The sequence below is a fragment of the Melitaea cinxia genome, chromosome 23 (assembly GCF_905220565.1).
Source record: "Melitaea cinxia chromosome 23, ilMelCinx1.1, whole genome shotgun sequence".
Lineage (NCBI taxonomy): Eukaryota > Metazoa > Arthropoda > Insecta > Lepidoptera > Nymphalidae > Melitaea > Melitaea cinxia.
In genome coordinates, this window is record NC_059416.1 from 4479426 (window position 1) to 4491126 (window position 11701).

General features: G+C 38.0%; 1 protein-coding gene across 1 annotated transcript; it reads left to right on the forward strand.

Annotated features, from left to right (window-relative positions):
• Nucleotides 1–866: 866 nt before the first annotated feature.
• On the forward strand, nucleotides 867–11322 carry LOC123665153 (charged multivesicular body protein 3). The gene is made up of 7 exons (XM_045599497.1): nucleotides 867–1038; nucleotides 1119–1179; nucleotides 1287–1466; nucleotides 1719–1759; nucleotides 9425–9598; nucleotides 10301–10477; nucleotides 10897–11322. The coding sequence occupies exons 1-6, from the start codon at nucleotides 994–996 to the stop codon at nucleotides 10460–10462; spliced, it is 663 nt and encodes a 220-aa protein (XP_045455453.1). The 5' UTR covers nucleotides 867–993; the 3' UTR covers nucleotides 10463–10477; nucleotides 10897–11322.
• The last annotated feature ends 379 nt before the right edge of the window (nucleotides 11323–11701 follow it).

Here is an 11701-nt window from a genome sequence, read left to right on the forward strand (position 1 = left end):
CGTATACTTTCCGACAGCAGATCGGTCCTGCAAGCCCTACAGAGCGACATTATGACATCAGGGCTAATATACGAGTGCCATCGAGCTCTGACGAAGGTAAGTGAAACAAACACCATTACCCTTCAATGGATAAAGGGACACAGTGGATCGCGAGGCAATGACGCGGCCGACCGACTGGCGAGGAATGGATCGGAGATGAGGGTCTACGGACCCGAACCCATTCTGCCTCTGCCATTCGGATGGCTGCGCAGCCAGCTGCGACACAACACCAAGGTAATGCACCAAGAATATTGGACAAACCTAACTACCTGCAGGCAGACCAAGGAAGCTCTTCCGACGATCAACCCAGGATTGTCCCGCAAACTTCGCGGTTATGGAAGAGCCCAGCTCCGACTACTGGTCGGGGCGCTTACGGGACATGCCTTGCTTAACAAGCACTTACACAATCTAGGTGTTACAGACAGCCCCCTGTGCAGAGCGTGCCTGGAGGCAGAGGAAACGGCCTCACATATCCTGCTGGAATGCGGTGGTGTGGCGAACTACAGGGCACTACACCTTGGGACACCGAGGTTGCTCCAGGAAGTCGTCGGCAACGTGAAGGGTCTGCTAGGCTTCCTCAAGGAGCTTGGCTGGCACGAATAGTGCCCACCAGCCGATCACGCAAAAAAGGCGCATCAAGACGTCGAGTTGCGGAAAATAGCCCGTGTACAACAACAACAACAACAACAACTTTTTTGCATGAGCGTATCTTTTTAATTAGGTTTATATCATGGTATTAGTGTAATAAGTAATAAAACCGTGATTTATATTTATAATGCAATTTTAGATTCTCTGTAGAAATAGTTTATTGAGAAATTATATTCTGTCTATGACCCAATGAGGTCATCGCTGATTTTTTAATGTCAATGCCAAACAGCCAAAAGTGTTATTATTGTCAAAACATCAGATAAATTTTTAAGTATTTCTTGGTATTTCTTTTTAATAAAAATAAAAATGGGTATATTTGGAAAATCTTCCGATCGAAATCCTAAAGAAATGGTATACTAAAATATTTTGTCTAGTATAATTAGTTAATTTTTCAAAATTTTAATTTTTGATCGCCTTTTCTTTTATTATAGGTGAACGAATGGTCCCATAAAATACGAAAGGAAGGATATAATTTGGATCGACAAATAAGAGGTACGTCGTTATGTTTAAGCCGAAATAGTCATTACATATTAAATCCTAAAGATGATGGAGAATTAATCCTAAAACACACCTTCCATATTTGCATTTTTTTTTTCAAGCTATTCAAAGGGAAGAGGATAAAATTAAAAAGTCCCTTAAAGAAGCCGCCGCAAAGAATGACAAGCAAGTTTGTACTATATTAGCGAAGGAGATTATTAGATCAAGAAAAACAATTAGTAAAATTTACACGAGCAAAGCGCATCTTAATTCAATACAAATGCAAATGAAAAATCAATTGGGTAAGTCATTAACACTAATTTTTGTTTAGAACTAGATAACTGTTTTCATAATGTACTTATAAGGATTAGATTATATGACAAAGGTAAATCTTATTTCTCATTTGCTTATATTTAATACATAACTAACAATATTAAAATCGAAACTAATTTTTTGCAAAAAAATGTCAAGAAAACAAAGAAATTCAAGGTGCAGTTCGTATCATTATCCTATAAATGACTTAATTTAAACATATTTAAAATTTTCTATTCCAGCGACATTGAGGGTAGCAGGTTCACTACAAAAGTCAACAGAGGTATGAAAAATTGCATACATTTAATGTAAAATATTATAATTTACCTTAATTTTTCGCAATGTTAAGTTAACATTTGATTTGTTGTAATTGTTCTTTGTTCTACATCAGCGGCAAATTAACACAATTCAAAGATATCAATCCTTCTCTTAAATAAAGAAAAGTGTCCTATGCCCAGAAGTTGATGTTACGGGCTGAATCATCATAATTGTAAAGATACCGAATGTTCATAGTATCTATACTCCTCAGTGCTTAGGTAAAAGACAGTTAAAGTATAACTATTCAAATGTAAGAAAAAAAGTGCAAACTTTTGGTATTGTTTTAATAAATAAATGGCATTATAATATTATTAACTAGCTGTGCCCCACAAGTTCATCTTAATTTTAGTAAAAGACTTACTCAAATACTATATAACCTTCCTATATGGACTATTCAAAACAAAAATAATTGTGTTTGCTCATAAACGAAAAAAAAAAATTGCCTTAATTTACATAGACTTAAAAGAAGATTATTCAAAAAGCAGTTATCAGATCTTGATCAAATTTAAATGGTACCGTAAAACAAGCATCAGCTTTCGCTTACACACGAATTAAGAAACTCCTCCTTTTTCTAAGACGGTTAAAAAAAATAATCAATTTGAACCAATAATTCCTTAGAATAGACTGTTTAAGCAAACAAACAAACTCTTTAGCTTTATAATATTAATATAGATGTAGCTTTGATAAAGTAAGCTAAGAGATATATATTGGATAACTGTAATCATAAAAGGGTGTTAAAATTTTACAAAAGCTGTAAAAATGTTACTGCTTTTTACCTAATGGCGGTATTAGCTACATATCCTATGTTGTCATAAATTAATTATGTAAAGCATTGATTGTGATAGGTCATTTATTGTAGAGGTTAAGGGTTATTAATTTAATTACTACTATTTCCTATACTTTTATAATGCTCAACTGAGTTAGGGCACAGCAGGAAATTTCCTGCTCAAAATATGGAGCAGCCAAACTAGTGTATTACCTCGACCAAGCAGTGTTATATTCCTGTTGGTGAGTAAGGTGACCAGAGCTCTTGCAGGGAATTGGGGATATAGGGTCAGCAATGTGCTTGCAATGGTTCTAGTGTTGCAGACGTCTATAAGCTACAGTAATCGCTTACCATCAGGTGAGCCATATGTATATTTGCCGACCTAGTTGTATATAAAACAAAACACTACTTAAGGTTATAATTTTGATAACACCAATTAATCTCCTTCATATTTCTCCATGCATATGAATTGACGAACATCTTTTATTATTAACAAACTCGTCTATGCTCTCTTGGAACCATTACACTAAATAAATAAACGAAAGTGACAATACTATTTACTTTGTCACTAACATTAGGTATGTAAATAATTAATAGAAGAGACTAATGAGTCACCTTAATTATCTTTAAATAAGTTTCATAACAACGGATATTTCTAATTATTACTCTACTAATGATTTCTGGATAGTGTAACTTGTAATAACACGTAACAAAATTCAACGATCATTGGAAAGCTTAAGGGCCTTAGTATGCCACCAGTGGCTAAGAGATGGCGCCACTAGTATTTTAAATCACGTTATCATTGTGTTTCACTGAATGAATAACCCCTCGTCAAATATTTTGGTTTTGTATCGAATCGTAGGGACCTATAAAGCGCCTAACTAACTTGCTTTCAAGCCGTTGAACGAGTTACTAAGCACTTTATAAGTAATCAATAAATACATTCAGCGTTCAAATTAAATTGGAACTGTATGTGTTGGTAAAGTCGTTTACTGTATAAACAGCTGATATAGTCGAATACATCCTTATTCCATACACGCCTTATTCTTGCTTCTCGCCATCACCCCGTCGTCATCCGTCCCAACACAACCTCAACTATCTACAGTGGCGACCAACAGTGGGCCTCGGAGAACGACTACCTTCGTCGTTACAAGAGCAGGACGAAAAGCGACGGCGACGTGCCCGACTGGGAAGAAGAGGAATACTTCGAGTACTTCGGCTATGTCTGTCACACTAAGTGAAGAGCAGTTCCAGCAGCTTTTATCCAGAGTTGGAACTTCACCACGTCACGGTTCGATGACTACGTGCAAGGCTACGTACAACGGCCTAAAGGACCGTGAAACCGTCGAGGCCTTCCTCACCGCCGTAAATGTATTCAAGCATTTGGAACATATCACGGATGAGGATGCGCTGACGAGCTTACCTATGCTTCTGAAGGATGATGCAGCGAAATGGTGGCAAGGCGCCAAGTGTTCTGTCACACGGTGGGCTGACTTTGAAGACGCACTCAGAGCGGCTTTCGCGCCGAAGAAGCCAGAATATGTTATATACATGGAGATCTATGGTGAAAAGCAGACACCGGACATACCTACTGACACATTTGTAACCACCAAGCGTTTGTTGTTTGCGGAGCTGCCAAAGCACGAACAACTTACAGAGAAGCAACAGTTAGACATCGTTTATGGACTTCTAAACCTACACATTCGGGATAAAGTACCTAGAGACGGGATAACATCATTTGACGATCTACTACACCAAGCATTGGGCGTCGAAGTATTGGCCAAAGAGAAGAACATAACACAACGGGATAATATTGGGAACGCAACATCAACAGCACCCAACCCTCGCAGCACTAACAATAAGAAACCGAGGTGCAACTTCTGCAAGAAATTAGGCCATGTCTTCGATAACTGTAGGAAGCGACAGCGGATTATGGACGGCAACAAACCCGCAGTAGCTACAACCACAGCTGCGGCTCCAGGTACCTCTTCCGCTTCTGATGTCAAGTTCTCCTGTTATGGTTGCGGTACTCCAGGTGTATATAGAAGCAATTGCAAACTATGCTCTGCAAAACCAGTGGACACAAGCAATAAGAAAGGCAACCTGGGCTTCTGCTCTATAAACATCCAAAGAGAAAACCATTCAAGGCCAATGGTATTCCTCAAAGTAAATGGTCACGATGGAAAGGCATACATAGATACAGGTGCCAAATTAAATGTGGCATCATTTGAGTTATTTCAGACTCTAAAGGCAGCAGGTCAAACTTTCAACGAAGAGGAGGTGAACATAACCTTAGCGGATGGAGTCGTGAGAAGGCAAAAGTCCTATTCTTCTCCGCTAATGTTGAATTATGTGGACGGACGACCGAAACAACATTCATTGTTCTTCCACAGTCAACCGAAAATAGGACTCTACTAGGAATCAATTTTCTACAGCGGGCAGGCATTGTCCTCAATATAGCACAATACACGTGGCACTACCTGGGCGCGCCAGAGGAGTACGAGCTGTACCCGGAGCAGTTTGTCATCTTCAAAGATGCACAGGAGCCATGGACTCCACCAGGGAGGTATGATGAACTAACGCGACCACAAATAGACGTCGCGCCGATCGGCTTGAAACCATTTAAGAGAAAACTGCAATCCTCTACAACAGTTGATAAAGAGAACGCTGTATCATCAACCTATAAGTTGGTTCCCATCGATCTTCCTCCAAAACTTAGCAACACCGAGAGGCGAATTTTATTTGATGGCCACTCACCGAGGTTCGACTACATGATGCAGGATGCCATACAAAGTGTGGATTCAGCCGAGGTCGAGTTGTCACCCCACGCAAGGTCGCTCTTCGATGATGTAGGACTCATGACCATAGACATCACTGAGTCAATACTCAATGAAGATCAGCAGCAAGCACTACAAGCTTTGTTGAACCAGTACTCAGACCTGTTCACGCCAAACAAGGAACCAGTCAAAGGAGTGGAACACCGTATAGATACTGGCGATCACACTCCTATTGCGGTTCCTCCTTACCGTATGTCTCCGCAACGCAAAGAGATACTGAAAAGAGAAGTAGAGAAGATGTTGAAAGATGGCGTTATAGTACCATCTAATTCTCCTTGGGCCGCTCCAGTTGTAATGGTTCCGAAACCTGACGGACAATTCAGAGTATGTATTGATTACAGACGATTAAACTCAATAACCATACCAGACGTCTACCCTCTTCCACGTATAGACGATCTCTTGCATGAAGCCAAAGCCACTAAGTACATGACAGCGCTGGACTTGAAGGCTGGCTACTGGCAAATAATGGTTAAGGAAAGCGACCAGGACAAGACCGCATTCATCACTCCTTTTGGAATATATAAATTTTTGAGAATGCCTTTCGGGCTGAGAAACGCTCCTTCCACTTTTCAGAGAATAATCGACAGATTTCGAGTTGGCCTCAGCCATGTGAAGATGCTGGCGTATCTGGATGACCTGATAATTTTCTCGTCCACATTTGCGCAACACACGAGTGATTTAAGAGATGTGTTCCAAAGGATGAGAGATCACAACTTCATCATTAACAAAGAGAAGTGCAGATTCGGCTGTGCGAAGATCAAATATCTTGGGCATCTTATTACGCCTAACGGACTAGAAATGGACCCTGAGAAGATAGATGCTATAGTAAAACGTCCGCCGCCCACAAGCTTAAAGCACTTGACATCATTTCTACAAGCTTGCTCTTGGTATCGTAGATTCATTCAAGGGTTTTCCGACATAGCCGAACCACTTACTCGACTCACTAAGAAGAATGCTACATGGGTATGGAATACAGAGCAAAACGACGCCTATAAAACTTTAAAGGCTCGACTTACCACAGCTCCAATTCTTAAACAAGCAGACCACACAAAGCCATACATCATCAAGACTGATGCAAGTAATTACGCGTTGGGGGCAGTACTTGTACAAGGAGAGGATTCTGATGAGCATCCTATAGAATACGCCAGCAGGCTGCTGACACAAGCTGAGCGAAATTACTCCACTACAGAGAAAGAAGCTCTAGCTGTCGTTTGGGCAGTCTCAAAATTCGCTGGATATATAGAAGGATCTCCGATTACCGTTCTGACGGATCATCAAGCACTTAAGTGGCTTATGTCGTTGAAATCACCTTCCGGAAGATTGGCAAGATGGGCACTACAATTGCAAGCGTATAATATCACGGTCAAATATACCCCTGGAAGAGTAAATGTGGTGGCAGACACATTGTCCAGACCACCGTGTTCGGAAGACAATAAACCTGATTGTGGTATTTGCAGTATATCCTCTGACTTACCTCCCCGGAGTCCGGCAGATGTAAGAGCTGAACAGTTGAAAGATGGCAAGCTAGCTACGATTATCAAAGCTCTGGAAACCTTAAGTGAAGAAGAAAATGCCAAGTATTGGAGTAACAAGGGTTACGTAATGAATAATGGACTCTTGTACAGACATGGCCCCGACTCCAACACTGATGAGGCTCAACTTATGGTACCCGAACATGAATGGGCCAACGTTCTAAAAATTTATCACGATGATGCCACTGCAGGTCACTATGGTGTAGAGAAAACATATCAAGCTATATCGCGGCGATATCATTGGGCTGGTATGAGAAAGTACGTTGAGAGCTACATTAAAAACTGCGTTGAGTGTCAGCGATATAAGCCTAGCAATCGAAAACCAGCGGGTCTTCTACAAACACATCCTTTGAGCCAGCGTTTTGAAGTGATATCCTTTGATCTCTTCGGTCCTTTGCCTGTCTCTAAAGAAGGAAAATCCTGGGTTTTCATAGTGGAGGATATCAATTCGCGTTGGATTGAACTTTTCGCACTGGAGGATGCGACAGCCGAAAGATGTACGACTACCTTAATCAATGAAATATTCCTACGCTACGGTTTTCCACGCAGAATCATCAGCGACAATGGGCCCCAATTCGTTAGTGCAATAATGCAACAGGTCACCTATTGTCTCAAAATAAAACATGGGTATACCCCGGTCTACCACCCTGAAGCAAACCCGGTAGAACGCCGCAACAGAGATTTGAAAACTCAATTGGCAATCATTTTAGGAGATAATCACCAAAACTGGCCTGAACATTTACCGAGTATCAGATTCGCTATGAATACCGCTGTCTGCAAGTCAACTAAATACACTCCAGCCTTTATTACCTTCGGCAGGGAACTGAAGACTTTGGATGATCATCTGCACGACTATCGTCAAATCATTCTTTCGGAAAATTTTATACCGGAAATCACTCCCAGGCTACTACAATTGGTCTCAGTGTTCGAAAAGACTAGAGAAGTAGCTGAAATGGAAGAAGAAAGAAGAAAAGAATACGCAGATCAGAAGCGGAGAGCGAGTCCATCTTACTCAGAAGGAGATTTAGTCATGGTGACGCTACATCCTCTCAGTCAAGCCAGTAAAGGGTTAAGTGCCAAGTTTGCACCTCGAAGGGATGGACCATACTTAATCAAACAGAAACATGGCACTTCGTCGTATGAAGTGGCTAACCCATCAAATCCAGATGTGAGTCTCGGATTATATCACTCCTCAGCCATAACTCCATATGTGGGATCCAAGCAAGGTGTCCCCGATCCGGCACGACCATTGAGGAAACGAGGAAGACCACGAAAGACTACGACTCCCCAATTGTCTCAACGTCCTACCAGACCTAAAAGGAAGTAACCCTCGTTGGGACAACTTCGGATTTTAAAGGAGGAGAGTGTAATAACACGTAACAAAATTCAACGATCATTGGAAAGCTTAAGGGCCTTAGTATGCCACCAGTGGCTAAGAGATGGCGCCACTAGTATTTTAAATCACGTTATCATTGTGTTTCACTGAATGAATAACCCCTCGTCAAATATTTTGGTTTTGTATCGAATCGTAGGGACCTATAAAGCGCCTAACTAACTTGCTTTCAAGCCGTTGAACGAGTTACTAAGCACTTTATAAGTAATCAATAAATACATTCAGCGTTCAAATTAAATTGGAACTGTATGTGTTGGTAAAGTCGTTTACTGTATAAACAGCTGATATAGTCGAATACATCCTTATTCCATACACGCCTTATTCTTGCTTCTCGCCATCACCCCGTCGTCATCCGTCCCAACACAACCTCAACTATCTACAAACTTGAAATTCATGCTAAAAAGTCATTTAAAATTTGCTTGGTATAAAGTAGAAAGTCAAACAGGTCTGGACTATATTGAAGAAAAGCAAATCGTAACCTCATTATAATATTTATAATATGAAAAGTAAATAACTAATAATTGATCATGTAAACATACTACTAATGTTTTTTCTGTGTAGCATATCTAGACATCTATACAAATAAATAAAATTGGAATCTATTTGTGATATTAAAATAACCGCTTTTTACTAAATGCATATGGGTGTATAAACAGTCCATATACCAAAATAACATTTTTTTACAATTGTCTGTCTGTCTGTTGGTTCCGGCTAATCTCTGAAACGGCTGGACCGAATTTGACGGGACTCACTGGCAGATATCTGATTTAGTAAGGAGTAACTTAGGCTACTTTTATTTTAGAAATTGATTTATTTAATAACTCTGCAAAATGTACAATCGCTTTTTTGTTAAATTCTACGAAGATAAAGTCACGGAAACATATATATTTTGAAATATATAGATGTCAATATATTTCAAAAAAATTATTTTCTCAATGATCTTCATCTGATCTTATCTCCTACCTGGGAAATAAGGTCTATACCGAGTATATATATATATATATATATATATATATATATATATATATATATATATATATATATATATATTACAAGTTGAAGTGAAGTGAAATGATCTTCATATTTATATTAAAAATTTTAGGTCATGCAAGCAATGCAAGCATTGGTTCGTCTCCCAGAAATAGCGCAAACCATGCAAGAATTAAGTAAAGAGATGATGAAGGCTGGTATCATTGAAGAAATGTTAGACGAGACCATGTCCGGTATGGAGGATGAAGAGGAAATGGAGGAAGCTGCTCAGAGTGAGGTTGATAAGGTAAGAAAATTAAAAGTATTACTACAGTTTATTAAATCAAAATATATAACTTTTTGTCCAGATGGTCTTGAACGGCAATAGTCTGGTTTTTGATACAATTTAAAGTTCGAATTATTTTAATTTATTACAACTATAAACTTTTCAACTCAGTTATTGCAAATTGTTACCATAAAAAAAATCTTTTAATCAAGTTAACTAGTGTCAATATTAAACATAATATTATGTAATAAGAGCAAATGTAGCTGTGTAGTTGGGGTGTTTTATTTGAATTGTCTCCCAAAATATGACGTCACTTATTTTGTAATGTGCTAACTCTTAACCGTAAAAGAAGTAATCCTAAAATTAATTTGGTGCTACAATAATTATGACTAGGGACTCATTCAAGTACATAAGCAGAATTTTAGTAATTTTTAACCCGTTCCTTTCGTGGCAGCAAAAGTCAGCGAAACCATCCTATGCTTATGTAAACATTGGTATTTGTATTTTTAATCTATTCAGAAATTGTAAATAAATATTACTGAAGTAACCATCATCTAGACCCCCCGGGCCCTGTGTCATCGATAATGAGCAAAACAAAGAGACTTTCGACCCAGGGGGGGTTGGAGGTCTCTTTGTTTACGTAATACTTGAATGATCTCTAAGCCTACATCACATAATAATTAGTTTCTAGATTTTTCCACTAACTATAGTGTTTATTCGTAGGTGCTCTGGGAATTAACCCAGGGTAAGTTAGGCGAGGCGCCTGCGCCCCCCACAGCTGTGGGAGCGCCCTCCACCAGCAAAGAGCCCGAGCCAGAGGTGCAAGAGGTTGATGAGAGCGAGTTAGATGAAATGCAGTCAAGATTACAGTCACTACGGTCTTAGGATTGGCTTGATATGGTAAGTGTGCAAATTTTGTAGATGTTATTTATTATTAGTCCATACATATATAGCTTTGCTTCAGACACAAGTAGTTTGATAGAAAAAAAAAAATACAATAATTGAAATTTAGAATTTATAATGTCCATAAAAATATATTGGGTGTCAGTTGATTAAATATTAAAAGATTTGAATTAAATAAATAAAATTAAATTAATTAAATTAAATTAAATTTTTTGAAATGATGTTTCTAAAAATACATTAGTGTCAGATTAGATGTCATAAAAAATTCAAATGTTGCACTATTGAAAGCCATTTTAACCTGAAGAAGAAGAAGAAATTCAAATGTCAAAAAGAGACAATCATGAAAAAAACTTGAAAGAAAAGCAACGTATAGTTTAAAATTGTACTAACTCTCCCTAAAATGTTTTTGTTGGCAGATTAACTAGGAGTCGTCGTATCACGTAGTGCGAAGATACAAAAATGCCTTTAACTAATTTTATAAATGTTACAATTGTCTTCACTATATGATTAACGTTGTGAATATACATATATTTGTATTAAGTTTTATTAAGGTATGTTCATAGTGTTTTCAGATGAATTATATATTAAATTATTGAATAAAATTAAGAAGTTAAAAAGTGTAAGTCAATAATCTTTAATCAGTCAAGTCAATAATTTTTTTATATTGCTATGAAATTACAAGTATTTACTATTTGGACATTACAGCTGTTAATAGTGTCAGAGATAGGTATTGTTTTATTTAGGAATAAATAGTTTATTTAGAACATCTTGATGTGTGGCAAAGAAACATAAATAAATAAATAAAATAGAGGGCAAAATTTAATTAAAGTACATAGACAATGTGTATTTTTTTTTATTTCCAATGAAAAATTTATATAAAGAACTAGCTTCGCTACGTGGTTTTACCCGCGTAATTTCCGATCCCGTGGAAATGTTGGGATAAAAAGTAGCCTGCATGTTATTCTCTATCTCCAGATATCTACATACCAGGTTTCATTAAAATTGGTCGGAAGTTTTTACGGGAAAGACTAACAAACATACATCCATCATCACAATCTTTCGCATTTATAATAATTATTAGGATTAATTTAACATAAACTGTAAAAACAAATCAATGATTGAAATCAAAAATAATACTATCTTCTATTCTTCTATATCAGAGGGTTCCCACACTTATTTTGTCTACTGCCCACTAAGAGAATAACCCCTTTGAGCAATATT

Coding starts and splice junctions, on each gene's coding strand:
- LOC123665153 (XM_045599497.1), top strand. CDS start 994: ATGGGTATATTTGGAAAATCTTCCGATCGAAATCCTAAAGAAATG. Junction 1,760..9,424: donor CACTACAAAAGTCAACAGAG/GTATGAAAAATT, acceptor TAAAAATTTTAG/GTCATGCAAGCAATGCAAGC. Junction 9,599..10,300: donor CTCAGAGTGAGGTTGATAAG/GTAAGAAAATTA, acceptor GTTTATTCGTAG/GTGCTCTGGGAATTAACCCA.